We start from the raw sequence: 21,762 nt of genomic DNA on the forward strand, positions 1-21,762 counted from the left end.
GAAGGAAGCACTGTTCTCACAAGAAATTAAAGACTGATGAATTCGAAGTCCATTTATTGTGTCATCAACCTGCACTTATTATTCAATATTTTTTTTGGAAACACTAACAATATTCATTCACTTGTTTTTCTTCTTCTTCTTGTAATGTCATAGCACATCAAATTTTTTGTTTGTGCGTCAATGTTAACGTTTTCTGAGACGCTCTCCCCAGAAGAACGCCAGAAATGTTAACCAAGAAAGAGAATGCATGATCACTTTTTCTAGATAAATAAAAGTTAATAAAAGCGGAACATTTTGTCGGTCTGGAGTATTTGATAGAATTTTTGCTTTTTAAACAGAAAAAATTCTATTCAATACCAATGAAGAAATTGATATGATCGCTCGAATAAAGCAAAACCTCAGACATCAACTTTTTGAATATTTATCAAATATTGCATTATGTGATGAATTAAAAAGTTACACTTATTTCGTGAACAAATTTTCTCATTGAAAGATTTAAAGAAAAGTCGTGTTGATTGACATTAGGATTTATTTTTAAAATAAAAAGAATATATATTTTTATTTTTATTTGTTTCAGCATTTCTTCAAAAATATGTTCTTCAATTTGAGGCATCATTCTGTATAAATTGGTTTATATTTATAATTTATAAATTTTTTGATAATTTTTTAATCTTGAAAAAAACACAATTCAAAAAGTGAACTTTCAAAATTTTTGAATTTTTCTTGTTTCAAAATTTTTGTCAGTTCTTCTTTATTTTTCTTTTATATCGACTATTGTGATTTTTGCTTAATATTTTTTAATGAGATTCAACTCAAATATTATTATTTTTTGATCATGAATTTTTTTTTGAAAACAAAAAAAGGGGATTTTGAGGTGTGTTGCGCTTCTGCTTGCTAATTCTTATGTTTTTATGCAAATACTATTTGAAATTATTTCTAAAGAATTTTATAGAATTATAATTTACTCATTTTCAAGTGAAAATTACCAATTTCGAATTACATTCGACCTGTTCATTGTTAATAAGATATTATAACAACGCTAATAGTGACAAAGAATTTTAGAAATCTACAGAGCATTCGTAATTTGAATTTGTTGAGAAAAATGCACGAATATCCCAATTCCACAGATAATATTTTGGAAATTAGAATTGATGTAAAACTGTTTCAAATATTAATTGAATCATTTATTGACTCGTTAAAGGAGAACGACTCTTCCCCTTTTTATGTTCCAATGCAAATTAGCAACCCTCTTGCAAGATTATCAAACTTGAATAAGCAAAATACTGAGTTTGTAAGTTCTTCTTCATTAAAAAATGGTATACAGTTACCTAATGATGCGTCAAAGAAGAAAACATCAACTGATAAGTTGATAGAATGCTTGAAAGAAGACTTTTTGATTGTAGTTAATGTTGTTGGATCTTCTGGAATCGGACTATCTGGTCAATCATCAGTGGCACATTTTTCTCATTGTAATGTGAATAAAGGCGGAAAGAACTATTTTCTTAAAAGAGAGTACTTATCCAAGGGATTGGGCCTTAAGCATCAAAATTCTTTTCATGAAGAAGCAGAGCATGATTCGATATGTTTCAGATTGCCATCTTCAGCTGTCATGGATGATGCAACACATCTCGTTCTGACACTCCATTCTTTGAAATCTCGTTCATCTTCGACTTCCTCACTGCATCGTTCCTCAGGGATTCCATCTCGTTCTTCCCACAGCACCTCCGCCACTTCGCACCCCTTCCCTTTCCCCAAAGAATTTGACATGCCTTCATCTTCCGAAGCCTTTGCACACTGTGTCTTTGCCTTGCACTCTGCCCCACACATTATGCGCCCACCGGGCGAGTACTCCCTCGTGCTCTACCCGGGCGCCCCGCCGGACCCTCTCCCGCCGGCGGCTGGGTTCCGCGTGGGCGATGTGCTGAGCGAAGAGGAGTTCGAGTGGAGAGAAGAAGCAGAGGAGCAGTCAGAGAGTGAGGGTGATGCTGGAGCTGGGTCTGGGAGTGGGATAGAAGCAGGGCTTGGCAGTGGGCTGGGCATAGGAGCAGGGGCAGGCAGCAGCGCGGGTGCAAACGGAGCGGTTGCGGAAGGAAAAGAAAGAGGAGGAGGACGAGGACGAGGAGAAGGGAGGGAAAGAAGAGAAGGAGGAGGAGGAGGAGGAATGTTTGAAATGAGCGAAAATGCCAAGCAAAACGAGCCGCGGGTCGCATTCAGAGTGGATTTAGCAGATGATTCGATCAGACAAATGAGGGCATTTTGGAACAAGCCGAACATTCGCATCACTCACAATGCTCTTATATCACATTTGCCTGCTGAGCATTGCCATGATTGTTTCATACATACATCATCATCTTCCTCTTCCTCTTCCTCTTCTTCATTTACCTCTTCTTCTTCCCATCACTTCACCCCTTCTCTCCCCACATACACCTCCACCATCGCCTTCCCTTCTTCTCTCCTTCCTCCCCTCTCCTTCTCCTTCCTCCCTTTCTACCTCCTCTCCTCGCCCGACCGCCGCAGTTCTTCTCTTTCTTCTTCTCTTCTCTCTCTCCCCATCTCCTTCTCCTGCACCACACGCGAACTCACCTCTGATCCTTCCTTGTTCGCTTTCCTTTATTCGCCCTTTGAAAAGCAAGATTTCTTGCCTTTGCTTCGCTTTGTTGCTGACCATTCGATTGAAACGGTGTGTCGAAGCGATTTTGTGTCGTTTGCAGCTCATCTGGTGCATAAAGTGGAGGGGTGGGTGAAGGAGATGGAGGAAGAAGGAGAAGGGGAAGAGGGAGAAGAAGGGGAAGGAGGAAGAGAGGGAGAAGAGGGAGAAGAGGGAAGAAGAGGAGAAGGAGAAGAAGAATTGGAGTTAGAAAGGTATAATGAGAACAAAAATCAGTATTATTATAAAAATTACAATGACGATCGATATGTCACTTTTGGTGAATTTCTGTTCTTTCTCTCAAATTTTGCGTCTTCTGAGGCAAATTCTTCATCTCAAACAGATTTGAATGATGAAGGCAAAATGAAAAGAAGAAGAAGAAGAAAAGGAGAAGAAAGTGAAGAAGAAGAGGAAGAAGAAGATAATGAAAATGATTATGCTACTTCACCTTCTTCTTATTCACCTCAAAATCGCACGTCTTTGATTTCTTCTTCTTCTTCTCCTTCAAAATTATCTCGCTGCACTCAAAATTCTCCAATTACACCTCTTTCTTCTTCCTCCTCCTCCTCTTCTTCTTCTTCTCCTTCTCCTTCTCCTTCTCCTTCTCATCTTCCTCTTCCTCTTCCTCTTCCTCCTCCTCTTCCTTCTTCTTCTTCTTCTTCTTCTTCCTTCTCCTCTTCTTCTCTTCACCAGAATTTTCTCTATTTCACATCGCATTTCACTCAAAACAACTCCATTTTCACTTCACTTTGTCCTTCTCCTCCTCTTTTCTCTCTTCTTTCTTCGGTTTCGGAGCTGGAAGAGGCAAAATATCACCTCATGAAGCTTATTTGTGGGCTGTTTGTGGCTCTTTCGTCAGATTTCTATGATAATTCTTCAAATTCTTCTTCACCATTTTCTTCTTCTTCCTCTTCCTCTTCCTCTTCCTCCTCACCTTCCTCCTCACCTTCTTCTTCTTCTCCTTCCTTTCCTATTTCTTCTTCTTCATTCTCCTCATCCCCTTCCTTCCTCTCCTCCCTCTCTCTCCTTCCTCTTTCTATTTCTGCTCAAATCGTCCAACAAACTTTGGATTTGATTGAAAAAGGCTGTTTGAACAAAAATGACTTAGCGTTTTTTTTCGTTCCGGGTGCAGCGGAAATAATGAAAATGGTGTTTTCAAATGCTTTTGTGGGGGTTGTGAATCATAATAATAATAATAATAATTATAATAAACAGAAGAAATTTAGTGATTATTATTGTTCTTATTCATCGTCGTCATCATCATCTTCTTCTTCTTCTCCTCCTCCTCCTTTTATTTCATCTTCATCATCATCATCTTCTTCTTCTTCCTCTTCCTCTTCCTCTTCTTCCTCTTCTCCTCTTTCACAACATCAACATCCCCAACAACAACAACTTAGCCAAAATGAATCTTTTCTTCAAATCCAACAAAAACTTCTCAATCAGCAAACAAACCCAAAACAATTCCAAAATTCTCAACTTCTTTCTTTTTCTCCTCTTTCAAAGGATATTTCTTCTTCTCCTTCTTCTCAAAAGGAATTTCAATTAGAAGCAAATAAAACAAATTTTTCTAATAATAATAAAATTTCTGGTTCTTCTCCACTTTTGTCGCAAATGGCACAGAAATTAAACACTTCAGAGACTGTTTCACTGCCAACTTTGACATGTTCCATGTCAAATTGCACCCACAATAATAATATAAATAATTTTAAAATAAACCATAATAATAATAATAATTCCCCCGTTGCCGGCACACCTTCTTCCTCCTCCTCCTCTTCTTCTTCTTCTGGTAATGCCACGCCATCATCAAATGCTTCCCTTTCTGTTTCACCTTCACCTCATTCATCGTTTTCCTTCTCTTCTGAAGTATTTCCTCCTTCAGGCTCACTCACATTAAATCCACAACAATTTTCTTCTTCCTCTTCCTCCTCCTCCTCTTCTTCTTCTCTCTTGATTCAATCGCCTTCTCAGCAATATCACTTCACTCACCTCAATCTTTGGATTTCCTTCGTTTTCCGCTTCGTTTCTCTTCTTTGTCGCCTTCTAAACACAAAATGGATAACAAATTCAACAGAAAATGAAGAAAAAATGGGGAAAAAGGGAGGAAAGGGAGAAGAAGGAGAAGGAAAAGAAGAAAATATATCAGAGGTTAAGGAGAAAGAGAAAGGAACAGAGAAAGGAAAAGAAGAAAGAGAAGAAGAAGAAAAAGGCATTTTATTGCTTCAAAGCTGTATTCTTTCTCTTTCTCGTCTTTTTCCTGTTATTTCTCCGTTTTTGTTGGAAAATAAGGAATTTCAAGGAATGTTGAGTTTTATAGTGAAGAAATGTGCTTCGATGAAGAAATTGAACTGTTTTGGAATGAGGCTGTGTAGGGTTATATATGGAGGAGAAGAAGAAGAAGGAAGAAGAAGAGGAGGAAGAGGGGAAAAGGGAAGAGGGGAAAAGGGAAGAGGAAGAGGAAGAAGAGAGAGAAAAAAAGGTGAAGGAGAAGAAGAGAAGGTAGAAGATTATGAAGAAGAAGAGGAAGAAAACAGTGAAGAAGAAGATGACGATGAAGAAGAAGAAGAAGAAGAAGAAGAAGAATGCAATGAAACACAACATTCTCCAAATAACTTTGAAGAAAATTCCAATTCCAAAAATAATTCTTCGATTAACCGAATCATCAACCTGAAAGAAATCAGCTTCATTTTCTCTTCCGTTCAAACTCCTGTTTTTGCCCTGCGTTCGCTTTTAATTCCGTCTGTGTGTTCTTTGCTTCGATGCTCTTTCAATAACTTTGGAACGAATTGTTTATTGGATGCTTCTTCTTCTTCTCTCTCTTCTTCTCCATCTTCTTCCTCCTCTTCTTCTTCTTCAGACACCATTTCCCTTCTAAAATCTCTTTCTTGTTCATATTTCAGCATAATTTCGCATTCTTCTTCTGTTTCCTTGTTTGAAAAGAAAAGCTTATCTTTCTTGAAAAACATTTCAAGCCAACTTTTCACTGTTTACTTCAGAATTTTGTCGTTTGCACTTGCTAATGTACAAAATAAAGGAAATGAAGATGATTATAATTCTTCTTCTTCTTCTTCTATTTCATCTTCACTTTCTTCTTCTTCTCCATCTTCTTCTTCTTCTTCTTCTTCTTCATTTATTTCATCATCATTATCTTTTTCTTCCTCCTCCTCTTCTTCTCCTTCCTCCTCTTTCCTCTCCCTCTCCTGTTTAGAATCTCTCTCTCTCTTTATCCACCAGCTCACCAAAGACAATTGTTCTTTGCTTCAATTGGCTCTTCTACCTTTCTGCCCTTCGCACAAAGCAGCTTGCCTCGTTTTCTCAAAGCTTTTGACTTCGTTTGCGGTGTGTTGTGATGTTTTGTTGGGAGAAATGGAAAAGATTAGCAGGATAAATAATAATAATAATAATAATGGTAATAATAATAATAATAATAATCGCAATAATTGCAATGATATTATTGACAATAATAATAATGCTAATAATGTCAACAATATTAATAACATCACATTGAAAACATTGAAATCACACAAATCACAAAAGTCAAATAAAACCCAAAACACCCAGAAACTTCGTGTTTCTCAAATAGCTTTGTCCTTTTTGATGAGTTCGCATCGCATTTTGGCTGTTTTGCACAACATGTTTGTTGATGCAGAGGAAGAAGGCAATTGGAAAGTTTGGAGTTCCATTGTGAAGTTGTCAGCGTCGGCTTTGAAGTGGGTTGGGGTTGTGGAGATGATGGAGAGGGAGGAAGAGGAAGGGGAAGAGGAAGAGGAAGGAGAGGAAAGAGAAGGAGAAGGAGAGGGAGAAGAAAGAAAACAAGAGGAAGAGAGAGAAAAGAAAAGAAGAGAGAAAGAAAAAGAAAAAGAAGCAACAGAACAAGATTCTTTCACATTTAGCTCTGAATTCACAGAAATAATCCCTTTCTCATTCAAACAACAACGCCAAAATAATTCAAAACGCCTTTTCTCTTCGAATTTCACTCAATCTTTGCTTTTGATAGAGACAATTGGGAAAATCAGTTCAATTGGTTTGCATCTTCTTCGAGCTCTTCTGCTTCAGTGCGGAACAATCACACAACAACCAGCAATTGAGCTTTTGTTGCCTTTGATGAGAACTCTGGTGAAAGTGGATAAACATGTGAAACAGCAGAAAGAGAAAGAGGAGAGAGAAAGGGAAAGTTATGATTGTTTGGATCAGGTTTCTATGAGCTCTTTATCATCATCTTCTTCTTCTTCTTCCTCCTCTTCTTCCTCAAAATCAGCTTCAATTGAATTGTCTCAAGTTCCTGTTGATCGCTCTTCCACAGCCTCCACCCTCTCCTCCACCTCTTCATCTGCTGCCAACACTTCCTTTGAGCTCTTCCCAAACACATTCAAAAAATTAACTTGTCAAATTTCTGATTCTGAGCAACAAAAAACAGGAATTTCAGTGAAAAAACGATGTGTTCAACGCCAAAACCACATGAATTTTGCTGTTTGTATTGAAAATATCCAAAATTCTGTCTTGAAACAGCTGGAAACGTGTGTTTCTTTGTGCGTTTTGACCGATTTTCGGTTCAACGACGACTTCAAACAGAGCGAAAGGTCATTTTTCACATTGATTTCTGTTGAATTGCTGTCGAATGGAGTAGCAGCAGCTGAATATTCGATGAATGTGATAAGAAGAGTCCTGATGAATGTTAATGAACTGCTGGAAGATGTGCCGGAATGGAAGATTGTGAGAGAGAAAGAAAGAGAAATGAAGGAGAAGAACAAGATTTTGAGAGAGAAAATGAAAGGAATAGAGAAAATGAATGAGAAAGGAAAAGTGATGGAAGGAGAAAGAGAGAATGAAAACGAACAAGAGAGAGAAAGAGATGGAGGGGGTGAAGATAATCCAATAAATCTGTTTCAGCAAGAAGATAGAGAGAAAATGGAAGAGCAACAAAAATCATGTAAAGTGGAAAATAATTCATCTTCATCATCATCGTTTTCTTCTTCTTCTTCTTCTTCTTCAAATGGCACCCATATCAAACATTCTGAAGTTATTTCACAAAGAAATCGAACATTTTCAGGGCAATCAACAGATTCAGCAGAAGGAAATGGTTTTTCAGCATTCAAAGACGAATATAAAGAAGAAAGCAAAGAAGAAAAATACCAATCAGAAGAAGAAGCAAATGAAGCTAAAAAAGACGAAGCAGAAGCAGAAGCAGAAGCAGAAGAGGAAGAGGAAGAAAGCAGTCATTCATTCAAAGAACAGCATTTTCAAGCAACCACTTCTGATTCCCAATCAATAGCCACACTTACCTCTTCCTCCTCTTTCACCTCGTTCACCACAGACACTTCTGCATTCAACCAGCCTTTTTATCGCAATCACATAAATTTTGGACTTCAGCAAGGAATTTATTGGAATTCGGTGTTTATGCCACCTTATGAATCAAAGAAGAATAGTTTTTCTTTAACGAAGGAGAAGGGGAAAAGCAATTTTAAACAGAAATGTTCAGCTTCTTCCTCGTTTTCGCACACTGCCACTTCAACAAGAACAACAAAAACGGCAAAAACCGCAAAAGCAGCAAAAGATGCAACATTAACAGAAGCAATAACAATTACTGCAACAGAAGAAGAAGAGGAGGAGGAAGAATTTCGCATTGACGATTCAATTTTCCCGAAGCAATGCGAAATTATGTCGACTGAACTTGAATCTGTTCTTTCTTTAATGAAAAAACTGATGTTTTGCCTGAGAAACACAAGAAGCGCAGTAAATGACAGGCAAACACTGCTTGTGTGTGAAGAAAGAGTCGTCAATTGTCTTTGGAGGTTGGTTCTCTTCACAGCACAGCTGAATGACACAAGGGCAGTGGGCTATGCGAATGCGCTTGCGCATTTTGACAGGCTGATTGGAAGAGATGCAGAAGCAGCGTTTGTGCTGGTGAACCGGATGGAGCTGGTGGATGCGATGGGCGAGTGGGAAGGGGAGAAGGCGAAGAGGTGGCTGAAGGGGCAGAGGGAGAAGAAGGAGAAAGAAGAGAAGGAGAAGGAGAAGAAAGGGAGGTGTTGTGAGGGAGGGTGGAGGGCGGGGCAGTTGTATACGATTAGTGATGAGGTGTATGAGGAGGACGATGAGTATTACTGGATGGAAGAGAGGGAAGGGAAGTTTGAAGAGAGCGGGGGTGAAAGGGGAGGGTGTGAAGGGGAGGAGAAAGAAGAACAGAGCTTTCGTGAGTTGTTTGAGGATGAAGAAGTATTTTCAATAAATTTCAGAAATTTCAAAGAAAAAGAAAGAAAGTGCATTTTCACCAGCGGACAAGCAGAAGAAGAAGAAAGCGCTGTTTTGGTGCTGCCAAGACTGATTCAGCGAATGGTGATTGAAAAACATGTTCCATTTGATGGAGAAGGAAATGTGTTGTCAACAGAAGATCCGCCGTTGTTCCTGGTGAAGCTGGCGCAGCTGTTCCAGAAGGCACACTTGTGGACAAGGTTTGCTTTGTTACTCAATTTTTTCTGGTTTTTATTTATTTATTTATTTATTTATTTATTTATTTATTTATTTATTTATTTATTTATTTATTTATTTATTGTTAAATCTTCGTTTTTTTAAATACTGTCTTTTTTTATGCTTTTTACGATAACGAAAATAATTTTTAATTTATTTTTCTTTTTTTATCACAAATTTAACCTCAAAATCTTCAAATTCCCCATCCAGAGCATTGGTTACAGCAGATTCCGCCCTCTCTCTCCTTCAGTCAGGCACATACCTCCCTTCCCCCACTGCCACTTCTCCTTCTTCTCTTCTCAAAATTATTCCTCCTCTTTCTTCTCTTTTGTCTAATTGCTCTTCTGTTTCTGCTTTTCTGCCTTCGACTTACTTCGCAGTCAGAATTCTGAAGCAATCCACAGCCTTTTCAGAGGAAAACAGCACTTTTCAAGGAAGCGACCGGAGAAATACGCAGTCCGGAAAAACTCCGCGCTCGGTGGATTTCGTTTTTGACATGGCGCAATTTGCGAGCGAGGCGCAATTTGACATGTCAAAAGATCAAACAGACGCAAAACTGACTGAAGAAATGCTGTTTGTATTTGCTGCTTCTCCAACAGAAACGTTGGGGTCGATCCAAAAGGTTCTGAAAGAAGAGTTTCCGGATGCGCTTTTGATTTCGTCGTCGAATGTGATTCCGCCGGGGTGCGGGAAGGATGTGGTGCAGGTGTTTCAAGGTGTGAAAGAAGATGGAGAAGAAAGAAGGAGCTTAAAAATTGAAACAGAAGGAGAATTTAGGATTCTTTCGATTGTTTTCTTTCTTTCTTTCTTTCTTTCTTTCTTTCTTTCTTTCTTTCTTTCTTTCTTTCTTTCTTTCTTTCTTTCTTTCTTTCTTTCTTTCTTTCTTTCTTTCTTTCTTTCTTTCTTTCTTTCTTTCTTTCTTTCTTTCTTTCTTTCTTTCTTTCTTTCTCTTTTTCTTTCTTTCTTTCTTTCTCTTTTTCTTTCTTTCTTTCTTTCTCTTTTTCTTTCTTTCTTTCTTATCAAAATCAATATTTATTCAAACTTTTAATACATCATTAATTGTTTTCTTGTTTATGTATTCTCTATTTCTGCTATAATGTTATTATTATTATGGTTTTTTTTTTTTAATCATCTTCACAGCTTTTCCTTATTCTGAGTGTCCCATGAAGTTTTCCACAGGCCATCCTTCTCTTTCGCATTTCGCGTGTCAAAATCAAAAAATTGAAAACGCCAAAAACTTCGAAGAAAACATTGGAATCGAAAGATCTGCTTCAGTTGCGTCGCAGACTTCTGATTTCCTTACCCTCTTTCCTTTGCTCTTTCCTTCTTCTTCTTCTTCTTCTTCTTCTTCTTCTTCTTCTTCTTCTTCTTCTTCTTCTTCTTCTTCTTCTGATGCATTTACTTTCTCAAACACACCATCTCCTTCTCTTCCTTTCCCTCTCCTTCCTCCTCCTTCCTCCTCCTCATCTTCTCCTTCCTCTCATCCTCCTCTTCCTCTTCCTCTTCCTCTTCTTCCCTCTCCTTCTCCTTCTCCTTCTCCTTCTCCCTCTTCCGAACACGACACCTTCTTCTTCCTCGAAACCAGCCGTTCCCACTATGAAATGCAGCTTTCCCGCTCTCTTTTCTCCGCCGCCAAAGGAACAACCTCTGAACTTCGTGCTGTTGATTTATTTGCTCCTTCTGAAAGTGCTCCAGGCGCAGCAGGGGGAAGCTGTGTGAGGACGGTTGTGAATACAACCGGAACGCTTCCTGGTGCGAGGCATAGGTTGCCCTGTGTTGTGGAGGTGGCAAATGATATTTCGGATGAAGAGGCGAATGCAGATTTCTTGGGTTTGATGACCGAGAGGCTGAGGAAAGTGATTGGGTTGACGTATATGCTGTATTGTGGTGATGGTGATGGTGGTGGTGGAAGAAGGGGAGGGAATAAAAGAGAAGAGGGAGAAGGGAAAGAGGAAGAAGAAGGAAGGGAGGGAGGAGAAGAAGGAAAAGAAAGAAGAGGAGAAGGGAGTGAGAGCGAAAATAACTCGAAAGGGCTGATGATGATGATGATGGAAGAAAACAGAAATGAGGCTGTGAAGGAAATGATCGAAGGAGAAATGTTCAAATTGGACGAAAAAGAAGCAGAAAACGAGAAAGAGTATGAAAATATCGATGAAGTAAATGCGATTTTTGGTGAAGAAAGCGAGAAAGAGAAAGAAAAAGAGAAAGAAAAAGAAAAAGAAAAAGAGGAGAAAATGAAAAAACAGCTAAGAGAGCAGTGTGTTAGTGATATTTTGGGGGAGGTGGATGTGCTTTCGGTGCTTATCAGTTTGATTGAAGAGAGTTTAACACTCGAAATGAATGAGATGTCTGCAGTGGGGCTGTTGAAATGCTCGCTCATGTTGGATGCTGCGCTGAAGGAGCAGTTGAAGACTGAGCAGATTATATTGAACAATGCAAAAAGGGAGTATGTGGTGAGGTGTTTTTTGAAGAGGATTTTCTATTTTTTTTCTTTTTCTTTTGGAAAGAGAAGGGTTTTTCATTGTGATTTATTGTATTTTTGCTTATTTTTCAATATTTTTCTTCTATTTTCAAATTTTTTTCTTTATTTCATTCATTTTTCAACACTTTTAATCCTCTTATTTTCTCAATACATTTTTTCATATATATATCAGATTTGTATCATTGCAACTTCGACGTTCTTCAGAAGGGCGTTCTCCTCTGTCAAATCCAATTCATTCTCTTCCTCGGCCTCCTCAGCCTTCTTGGGCGATTGTTCTTCTTGCTGAAACTGGTTTGAACTCATTTTTATATCTTTCTTTCTTTCTTTCTTTCTCTTATAAATTCTGTTATTATTTTTGTTTCTAATAATTGCTTTTGAAATTTTTACAAATGAATTTTTTTTAACCTTTTAAATTCATAATTTCTTCCAACAGTTATTCAGCACATTGACACCATAAAAGCTGCGTTTCGGCTGTTTGACGTGATTGACAAGAGCGCAAAAGCTCCAATTGAAGGGCGCATCCTCACTGCAAGCACAAACGTGGAGATGTTTCAAGAGCTGTATGAAAATGCAAAAGCCATAAAAGACATTAGCAAGAAACAAGAGTAGTAAATAAATATTAAAAAAAAATATTAGTGTTTGTGTGTTTTTTGTTTTGTTGTATACAAAAGAAAAACAAAAAGGTCAAATGAAGTATTTATGCAAAATATCATAAAACATTTGTATTACCTTGAAATACAAAAACGAAAAAAGAAAAATGAATAAAGATGTAATACAGATCAATAAAAAATTCGCTGCAAAAATACTTTAAATCAGGTTGATAAAGATTGTGAACAAAATAAGAAAATGAGTGAAAGAAAAATTCAACTGAAAGCAAGATAAATTCTCTCTGATAATGGAAATATTAAAATAAGATAATTACATTTTCTTTCCTTTTCTAAGCCTTCAGCTTAAAAACTTTCTTCTTGCGCAACAAAGGGAGACAGATTGATATATCGGGATTATAAGTATGCACGAACCAAAAACAACTGCTCCTATTCCCCATTGATCATGCAATTGCAAAAGCATCCAACAACTTGAGCACAAAGGAAATCAAGAAAAATATGGAAAATATTTTTTAAATAACAAATAACAATAAAAAAGACACACCCAAGTCCCAGAACTGATAAGGAAATTAAACAAAGCACAACTATTAAAACAACGTTCCAGAATGAACATGATGGAGCCATGCTTTTCAAAAGGGTTTCCGGGACATTTGTTCCATTATCCTGACGTAAAATATCATTTACTGTCATGTCTACAATTTTTGTGGAGTGCATCTCATTTGAATGAATTTCACTGTTGTTTTTTGTTTCTTCTTTCGTAGTTTCTGAAGGAAGAATAATTGGCTTTGGGCGTAAATGTTCTATTTTTATTGAGTGCAACTCTTGTGCGCTCATAAATTTGAGGACCTTCAAATGGTTACAATATCCAAAATCAAAAACTTAAACTCTTAACGGAAATTATAAGTAGATCAAAATAAGTATAATAACTTCGAAAATGAACTTTAAACATAATTAATCTAAAATACTGAAAAATTAAACAAGATAAGTTGATTTATCAAAAAATAAAAATGACAAATCTAAATCGTGAAAATTGAAGCGAAAAAATCAAAACTATTTCAAAAAAATATTTGTAAATTGTAATGTTCAGTGATCATCAGGATGATAAGGTGAATCTCCAATAAACTCTCTCAATATAGAACAATCAGGAATGTACTTGTGTGGAATTGGATCAAAATTCTGCAAGAACGACAGCAGCCTCAGCGCCTCATGATACACCGGGGTGGTTGGCCTGATGTTCTTCAAGAGCGGCTCTGCAATCACTTTCAGTGCAGCCAGCTCATAATCAAGTGCTGAGTTGAATATGAAGTCTGCATTGCCCTGATGAGGGAAAATGTACTTTTCTTCGCCTGCTCTCACTGAAGGCCACCGCATCAAAGTCTCTTCGCCTGACAACCCGCGGAACTGAAAATCCCTCACCAGCCTTCGCAACAGTCTATTGTCTGTTGTGGGGATGCGGTTGTGATCGTCCAGATTGAGCTGTGTCAGAGCAGAAATGAAGATCTTGTACTTTTGCTCTTGGGGGATCATCGCTGTTAGTCTGTCATTTAATCCGTGGATGCCTTCCATCACAATAATTGCACTGATGCTCAGCTGCATCTGCTTCCCTTCTTTTCTTGTTCCCGTCTTGAAATCGAACTTTGGCAGTGTTACTATTTCTCCGCGGAGTAATTTCAGCAGAAACTCGTTCAAGAACGGCAGGTCCAGCGCCTCAACGGCCTCGAAATCGTAGTCCCCCTTCTCGTCCTTAGGCATCTTGTCTCTGTTGACGTAGAAATCGTCCAGCGAAATGCATTGAGGCTGCTTCCCAAACACTTGCAGCTGCACACACAGCTTCCGCGCAAACGTCGTTTTTCCCGAAGAAGAAGGCCCTGCTATTAAAACAAGATGGACCGACGGGCACGTCACGATTTTCTCAGCCACAGCCACCAGCTGTCTTTCATGCAGTGCTTCGGACACGTGAATGTATGACTGGAGCTCTCCTTTGGTTGCGCGGCCAATAAGCCTGTTCAAATCCCCAACACAACGCACCCCCAGCACTTTTCCCCTGTATTTCGATTCTTTGAAGGTCTCGAAGATCTTCGGCATGTCTTTGAATTCTGGCACGCACGTCGGATCGGCAGAGCGCGGATAGCGCAGCAGAAAACCGTGTTCTGTTCCGTACAACTTCAGCTCGAACTGACTGAGGATTGAGGTTGATCCAACATGAGGGCCATGCCAAATATCGATAAAGCCGTCGCAAACCACAATTGGCACATACGGACGATTGTGTTGTGCAACAAGCATCATTGTTTGCTCTTGTCCGATTGCTGTAAAATGATCAACTGCTTCTGTCCATGCAATCCGACGGCGAGTTATTGGAAAGTCAGATTTAACAATTAATTCCATTTCTGCTTGTATTTTTTGAATTTCATCTTCTGTTAATGATTCAATGGGATCTTCTTGAAATTCAAAATAAATTCCACTTCCAAGTGAATGACCAATAACAAGTCTTCTTTTTGGAAATACTCTATTTACAGCCATAGAAAGCAGAAATTGGAGTGAACGACGATATATTTGCGCTCCGATCGATGTATTCAATAAAACTGGTGCAATAGTTAGAACATTTGTAAATACTAGTTCGTCCATTCCTGAAAGAAAAAATTTTTATTCGAAATAATCAAAAATACATGAAATTTATCAAACCCATCAATTCATTATTAACCAATGCACCAACAATTGCAAATTTCGATTCTTTATTCAAATATTTGTCGAGCAAAAGCCTAACGGGGCAAGGTGCTTCAAAAATCTTTGTTGTTCCATCAAAATAATGAACAGTGAGATTTGAATCTTTAAAATCGTGATACGCTTCTCTGAGCGTTGAACATTTTTCAAGCATTGCAAAAGATTGTGTATGATACATTTTTATGTTTTGAATAAAAAGGCTATTCGGCTTCAAAATCAATTCTAACTACAACAAAGGGAATTATGATCAAAATTTATTTTTTCAAAGAAAGAAACTTTTCAATTATTGTCTTGAAAATAGTTCACTTTTTCGTACATTCACACACTTTGAATCCAATCTGAATCATCCTTATAACATTCATCACCATCCCCTCTAAATCTCTTTTACTGTCTCTAATCATTTCTTCTTTACTTTCTTGCCCCGCTGAAAAAGATGCAGCTGCGTGAAATGTTTGCAGAAATTCGTTTGGATCACCATCAATAGCCCCAGCAAGCAGTATAACAGGAACCCCTTTCTCTTTCGCCTCTTTTGCAACAACAGAGCATAACTTTCCATCTTTTGTCTGAGAATCTGCCTTCCCCTCACAAGTTATCACAAGATCTGCTCCATCCAAATGCTTTTGAAATTGCGTGCATTCCATAACCAATCTTGTCCCACTAACAATTTTTCCTCCCAAACATATTCTCAGAGCCGCTCCAAGTCCGCCAGCTGCCCCGTCACCTGGATGCATGACATTATCTGTCAGCCCTGATTTTGCCCAAATCTCCCCAAGATTTGTCAATCCTGCATCCAAAATCTTTATCATCTCCGGTGTTGCTCCTTTTTGAGGGCCATAGACCGCAGAAGCTCCTTTTTCTCCAGTTAATGGATTTGTACAATCGCATGCAACCAAAAACGAAACAGTTCCAAGGCGGGGATGTATATGTGATGTATCCATAGACTTTATTTGTTCGAGAATTTCTCCTCCACCAAATAATTCTGTGCCTTCTTTATCCAAAAATCGAAAACCAAGCGCCGATAGCATCCCAACTCCACCGTCATTTGTTGCACTGCCACCGATCCCCATATAAACACTTTTTACTCCTAAATCAAGAGCAGCCTTTATAAGTTCACCAGTTCCAAACGAAGTTGTTTTTAAAGGATTTCTTTCAGAATAAGGAATCAATGGTAAACCTGATGCGCTTGCCATATCAATAACAGCAATCGTATCGTCATCAATGAGACCAAATTTTGCGTTAACTTTTGCTCCCAATGGTCCCGTTACAGTTTTTTCAATAAATCTTCCATTTTTGTTTTTAGTTATTATTGAAGATGTTCCTTCTCCTCCATCTGCCATTGGAATTGATATAACATCTATTGTTGGATCAATTTTATGGATGCCTGATTTCATAATACTGCATGCTTCATCGGCAGTAATGTTTCCTTTAAGAGAATCTGGAGCAAGAATAATTTTCATAAATATTAATGGTATTTTTTGATCATAAAATAAAACAGTTTGATAAACTCAAAAGCAAAATTATCTGTTAACAAGACTATCAAAAAACGCTTGTCTTTCTTTTATTTTAATTTTGATTTCTTCCACTTCAGACTTTAGCCGATCTCTTGTTCTTTCAAGAAATAGCATTTTCCTTTGAGCTTCCCACATCCTTCTGGATGCAATATCCCTCTGTGCAGATAGCCCTGCAATGCTCTTGTGAAGAACAGGCAGCACTGAAGAGAGAAGGGAAGCCATAGCTTCTGGTGAAATTATTAGTTTATTTATTAAAGCTTTATTACTTGGAATGAATTCTTCATCCGCTACCGAATCTTCGATTTGCTCTTGTTCAACCGGGATTGATTTCATCTCGTTGATTGTTCCATCTTCATTTTCAACTTTTTTCGTCTTGCCAGAAGATGTTGTTAAAGTGATTTCATCATCCATTCTTGCATTATCACTATTTGAATAAATAGCCTGCTTTTTTTCTTCAAGTTCATCAGCTACAATTTTGGGAATTTCTATTTTCAGTGAATCAATCATTTTGAGAAGACATTTAACTTGATTTTCGCAAAGAGAAGCTGTTGCCAACTCCTCTTGCACCAAAACTGAAGAAAATTGCTTTTCCTGTTAAATTTTAAAAAAACAAATCGCTTTATAAAAAAGAGTCAAACTTCCTGTAATTTTTCTTTTAATTGAGTCTGAAGGATTTTTAATTGGGAAGATATGTCTGATTTTGATGAAATTGGAGGAGTACCTGTAAATGCTTCTGTGGAAAGCGTGGCAGATTCGATATCTGCACTCTTTTTTTCAAGAATAGCTTTTATAAAATTGAATTTCTTTTCGCTTGATTGGATTCTATTCTTAACAGTTCTCTTTTCTTTCCATTCCTTCATTTCATTCATGATGGGCATGAACTTGGAAAGTTCTGCATCCCGAACATGTTGAGAATGAAATGATGCTGATTTCAAATCCAGTAGTTTTTTCCTTAACTTATAAATTAGATTATTTAAATTATCATTGCCTTTTGTGATTTTTTTCGAATCAAAAATTAATAAACGAATTAATAAAAGAATAAAAAGCAGCTCAAAGAGCACACTTTTTTGTAACTGCAATCGTTCTTTTTTTATTTTATTTGTTTCCAATAATTCTGATATTCTTGTGTTTTCAATAGATAAAACATCCTCGTTTATAAAAGTCTGTTTCAAAGCAACTAACAAAATTCTTCATTTTAAAAATAAAATAGATTGTTACAAACTTTCTCGAATTAGTGAACTTTTTGATTTTATATGTGCTTCATCTTCAAGTATCTGCTGCTGAACAATTGAAGTTCTTGATTCCATTTGATGAAGTTGTTCTTCAAAATTTTGAACTTCTATAATTGCAATATCCTCATCGCATGTAACATTTCCCTGTTCCCCAACTTCGCCAAAGTGCGATATCTCATCCATTTCATGAAAATTTCACATTTCCTGCAAAAAATATTATATTATACATGATTAAATATTCTTTTTTATTTTAAAGTTTCATACTTATGAATTTTCAAACATTTAGTTAATACAGTTGAATACAGAAATCTGATAATGATTGAGCCATAATTTAAAGTTTTAATCTTGAATTATGAGCGGTGTAAACAAGGAAGACCAAAAGGGAGGTTTGAATAAAAAGGATATTTTAACTTACGGTTAAGTATATTAAATTATTTGCATTTATATATTTGAATATTTCTGTCTTTTATCTTGATTCTTGAAACAATAGTTATTCCACAGGAATTCAACCCATTTGCTCAAGGTTTGAACAAAAGACTTCAATTTAATTTATAATTGCTATGTTTTGTAATTTTTACTACTTAGGAACAACGTCAATGTCTTTTTCTGATATTTTGGGTGAAAAATTAAACTCTTTGATGGGAAAACCAACTGGATTGCTTGATACTTATCCCTCCGAAGTTAAACGTCGCCTTCGTGCATTAAAAAAGCTTCAAATGCAGTTTGATGAAGAACGAACAAAAATGGAAAATGAACTTAAAGAATTGGAAAAAAGACATGTTGAGCAAGTAAAACCAATTTTGTCAAAGCAATCATTGATTATAAAAAGTGAACAAGAACCAAAAGATGATGATCTTGCAGAAGAATTCAGTTTTGTTGAGCCTGTTCAAGTTGAAATGAAACGTCCAGAAGGAATTGAAAAAGGAGTGCCCAACTATTGGTTGAATGTTTTATTACGATCTGGTCAATTCCAAATGTTAATAACAACTCAAGATCGAGAGGCTTTGAAATATTTGGAAGGGATTGAAATTGCAGAGCAGCCGCCATCTCCATTTGGAATTACAGAAGACGCATCCGCATCTTCCAGTGAACGAGTTGTCTTTGTGAAGTTTTCATTCAAAGAAAATCCATTTTTCACAAACAAAGAATTGGTAAAGAAAGTACAGTCGATTCAGCACGAAGTGGGAGCGCCAGAGATGAAAGGAGACAAAACGGCGATTGAGTGGAAAGAAGGCCATAATCTGACGCAAAAATCATTTGACATTATCACATTTGAAGAAGAAGAAGAAGAAGAGAAAGAGAAAGAAGAGAAACCCAAAAATAGCAAAAAGAACAAAGGGAAGAATGAGAAACAGAAAAAGGCAGAGAAGAAAGAGAAGAAAGAGATCGAACGCCACACGACGAAAGTGTTTGAATGCAGGTCATTCTTCGATATATTTTTGTCTTCGAAAGAACTGACAGAAAAGGTTGGCCGATTAAACAATGAAAAAGGGAAAAGAGTGAAAGCATTGAGCAAATACTGCGAAGGAATGATGGAGAAAGAGAAAAGAACAGAAGGAAAAGCAGAGAAGAAAGAAGAGCGCAAGCACAAAAAGGAAGATGACTCAGAAGACGACGACGATGACGACGAAGACGAAGAAGATGACGAGTGCGGGGCAAAAGCGAAGAAAGAAGAGAAAGAAATGGCATACCCGTTTTCAATGGAGGACGACGATGTGAATCGGATGCTGTGCGGGAGCGTTATTCATTTGCACGACAAGATCATTCCTCAGTCGTATCTCTATTTCACAGGCAGCATCAGCGAGAAGCCGTATGAAGATGATGATGACGATGACGATGATGAAGATATGGATTTTGACTCGGATAATGAAGATGATGACGATGATGATGAGGACGGAGGAAGAGTTGACATTCCAGCAGAGCAGGTGATGAAGCTGTTGATGATGCTGCAACAGCAAGGAAAGGGAGGAAAGGGAGGTAAAAATTTGGACTTTGCCCTTGAGGACGATAGTGACGATGAATCAAACCACAAATTAAAAAAGCATAATAAAAAAGGCAAATTTTAAAATTTGCCTAATTTATTGGTAATAGAATAAATGCCATTTTGTTTTATTTTTTTAACACTTAAATTAAATATAATTTACAGACAAATTGATTGTTTATTGCAAAGAATCATTTATTCCCCATAATAATTATGGAAGAAAAAGAAAAATCGGTTCTTTTATCAATTCTGAAAGGACCTCCTCTAATAACTCCTTTGATTAAAAATGAACTATCTCTATTAGTTGTTTCTGATCTTCATCAGCAAGAAAGTTATCTTGATATGCTTTCACAATTAATCATTTCAAAAAGAATAATGTATGCACACTTATTCGCTGATAATTTCACGTTTCATGTATTGTTGAAGATATGATGCAATTATTTGTACAGGTGATTTGGTATCATATCCAAATGTTGGAAAAGAAAATCAAAGACAAGAAAAAAAAGCACTCTTAGAACCATTTTCTTGCCGTGCTCTTCAACTTATGAGTTCCTGGGGGCAAGTTATAATTTTTGTTCCAGGGAATCACGATCTCCCTTATTTATATGAGCTACAACCAAAAAATGTTCCATTAAATTTTCACTCACTTACGGGGAATGTATTAAAGTTATGCGATGGACTCCTTGTTGCAGGCGTGCATGGGTCTGTTGCCCCAATTACGAATAAAGTAGAACTCAGACCAGGATATCCGTTTAGGGGTGAAAAAGAATTTTCACAGTTTATTGAGAATAGTCAAATTGCTGAGTTAAGTGAAATGTTATTACAAAATACTCTTGCAGAAAAATTAGAGAAGAAAGAAGATGTTGATACATCGCTTGATAGCAGCATCCTCATGCTAAGTCATGGTGGTTCGATCCATTCATTAACGACATTCGCATATCGAAGGAATGGCAGGCATGTTTCACAAGGAACTTCCTCACTATCGAGATTTTTGATGAATCCTCTGCGTACTCCGTTCACATCACGTATTTGCCTTATGATACACGGCCATACACACGATTGTCCTGGTTATATGGAAAAGGGCATAATTTCGAAGGAAATTGCTTCCATTGAGCAAAAAGAAGAGATCAGTGATGAGTTTCAGTCTTGTGAGACTGATTCGAAATGTTTTAAATTAGAAAATGAAGGTGGAGAAGGTTGTAGAAGCATTAAAGAAGAAAGATTACAAACTGAAGAAAAAGAAAAATGCACGTTTTGTACCTCCGAGAATGCGCCTGAAAAAGACAAAAAGAAGCAAATTGAAGAGCTGAAAGTTGATGATGCTCATAAATCTGCTACGTCTTCTTTTAATACATCGGCTGTTAATACTTCTTCTTTGACTTGTTCGCTTGACTCTTCAGCATCATCAGATTCGCGTTATTCTCCAAAAGAATTAGCTTCTCAGACTGAAATATCCACTTTTGACATTCTGAATATGATGCCTTTCTTAACTCCTTCAAAGACCCTTCCTCCAATTCTAAATCCTGGTCCTTTAAGGTTTGTGCAGTTGATTTTATTTATGTAGAAAATATGATTTTTTATGAATTTTTCATATTTTTTTATTATTATAAATTGTAAAAATGCATCTTTCGCTTTTTCTGTTTTTGATAAAAAAAATATTCTCATCTGCTTCAAATTAAATTTCCTGCGTTCTTTGACGATTGATTGATAGATATGGGTGTTTCGCCGTTGTGACGTTTTGCTTTGCATTAAATAAGTGGATTGTTTCTTCTGTTTCGCAGCATGATCTTTCTCCATTCTAATTTTTTTAAATATTTTTTAGAACGTTTTCTCATTCTATAATTTTCATCAGTTCTACGATAGAGTTAAACGCATAATTTTTACTCACGTTTTTGCAAATTATCCTTCTGTAATTATATGAGTTTTAATGTTTTTGTTTATTCTTTTGTTAATATTTATGGTTTTCTTTTCTTTTTTTAATTGAAATCTTAATTTTTGTAATTGTTATATCGCATGTGAAAGAATTTTTGAATTTCAAAAGCATGTATATAGGGTGATTTTTGGCTATTCATTTTATTAATGATTTTGATAAATATGAACTTTTTGTTACTTGAATAA

At 36.9% G+C, this 21,762-nt stretch overlaps 5 protein-coding genes across 5 annotated transcripts; 3 read left to right on the top strand and 2 right to left on the bottom strand.

The window, feature by feature from the left end:
• Positions 1-876: 876 nt before the first annotated feature.
• Positions 877-12,283, top strand: MONOS_14198fu14200 (uncharacterized protein). The gene is made up of 5 exons (XM_067866980.1): positions 877-9,096; positions 9,323-9,828; positions 10,253-11,558; positions 11,767-11,885; positions 12,028-12,283. The coding sequence occupies exons 1-5, from the start codon at positions 1,103-1,105 to the stop codon at positions 12,201-12,203; spliced, it is 10,101 nt and encodes a 3,366-aa protein (XP_067720354.1). The 5' UTR covers positions 877-1,102; the 3' UTR covers positions 12,204-12,283.
• Positions 12,284-12,991: 708 nt separating this feature from the next.
• On the bottom strand, positions 12,992-15,138 carry MONOS_14201 (Uridine kinase). Its single transcript, XM_067866983.1, has 2 exons — positions 14,882-15,138; positions 12,992-14,826 (listed from the first exon to the last, which is right to left on the bottom strand). The coding sequence occupies exons 1-2, from the start codon at positions 15,096-15,098 to the stop codon at positions 13,283-13,285; spliced, it is 1,761 nt and encodes a 586-aa protein (XP_067720355.1). The 5' UTR covers positions 15,099-15,138; the 3' UTR covers positions 12,992-13,282.
• A 1,373-nt stretch (positions 15,139-16,511) lies between these two features.
• Positions 16,512-17,309, bottom strand: MONOS_18223 (uncharacterized protein; the record flags this gene model as incomplete). Its single annotated transcript, XM_067871222.1, has 3 exons — positions 16,512-16,658; positions 16,723-17,022; positions 17,070-17,309. 3 exons carry the CDS (start codon positions 17,307-17,309, stop codon positions 16,512-16,514), a joined length of 687 nt encoding a protein of 228 aa, XP_067720356.1.
• Positions 17,310-17,991: 682 nt separating this feature from the next.
• MONOS_14202p1 (putative nucleosome assembly protein 1-like 1) lies at positions 17,992-19,827 on the top strand. The gene is made up of 3 exons (XM_067866984.1): positions 17,992-18,049; positions 18,154-18,186; positions 18,249-19,827. The coding sequence occupies exons 1-3, from the start codon at positions 18,016-18,018 to the stop codon at positions 19,727-19,729; spliced, it is 1,548 nt and encodes a 515-aa protein (XP_067720357.1). The 5' UTR covers positions 17,992-18,015; the 3' UTR covers positions 19,730-19,827.
• Positions 19,828-19,848: 21 nt separating this feature from the next.
• Positions 19,849-21,762, top strand: MONOS_14202p2 (uncharacterized protein). Its single transcript, XM_067866985.1, has 3 exons — positions 19,849-20,021; positions 20,071-21,180; positions 21,356-21,762. The coding sequence occupies exons 1-3, from the start codon at positions 19,858-19,860 to the stop codon at positions 21,444-21,446; spliced, it is 1,365 nt and encodes a 454-aa protein (XP_067720358.1). The 5' UTR covers positions 19,849-19,857; the 3' UTR covers positions 21,447-21,762.

The sequence above is a fragment of the Monocercomonoides exilis genome (assembly GCF_001643675.1).
Source record: "Monocercomonoides exilis strain PA203 chromosome Unknown scaffold54-601524, whole genome shotgun sequence".
NCBI lineage: Eukaryota > Preaxostyla > Oxymonadida > Polymastigidae > Monocercomonoides > Monocercomonoides exilis.

Bases quoted from the DNA above. Each gene is read 5' to 3' on its own strand.
- MONOS_14198fu14200 (XM_067866980.1), top strand. From the start codon at position 1,103: ATGCACGAATATCCCAATTCCACAGATAATATTTTGGAAATTAGAATT. The intron at 9,829-10,252 runs GTGTGAAAGAAG...TCATCTTCACAG, and splicing joins TGTGGTGCAGGTGTTTCAAG to CTTTTCCTTATTCTGAGTGT. The intron at 11,886-12,027 runs GTTTGAACTCAT...TTCTTCCAACAG, and splicing joins TGTTCTTCTTGCTGAAACTG to TTATTCAGCACATTGACACC.
- MONOS_14202p1 (XM_067866984.1), top strand. From the start codon at position 18,016: ATGAGCGGTGTAAACAAGGAAGACCAAAAGGGAG. The intron at 18,050-18,153 runs GTTTGAATAAAA...TTGAAACAATAG, and splicing joins CAAGGAAGACCAAAAGGGAG to TTATTCCACAGGAATTCAAC. The intron at 18,187-18,248 runs GTTTGAACAAAA...TTTACTACTTAG, and splicing joins ATTCAACCCATTTGCTCAAG to GAACAACGTCAATGTCTTTT.
- MONOS_14202p2 (XM_067866985.1), top strand. From the start codon at position 19,858: ATGGAAGAAAAAGAAAAATCGGTTCTTTTATCAATTCTGAAAGGACCT. The intron at 20,022-20,070 runs GTATGCACACTT...GTATTGTTGAAG, and splicing joins ATCATTTCAAAAAGAATAAT to ATATGATGCAATTATTTGTA. The intron at 21,181-21,355 runs GTTTGTGCAGTT...ATTGATTGATAG, and splicing joins CTAAATCCTGGTCCTTTAAG to ATATGGGTGTTTCGCCGTTG.
- MONOS_14201 (XM_067866983.1), bottom strand. From the start codon at position 15,098: ATGTATCATACACAATCTTTTGCAATGCTTGAAAAATGTTCAACGCTC. The intron at 14,827-14,881 runs GTTTGATAAATT...TTTTTCTTTCAG, and splicing joins GGTTAATAATGAATTGATGG to GAATGGACGAACTAGTATTT.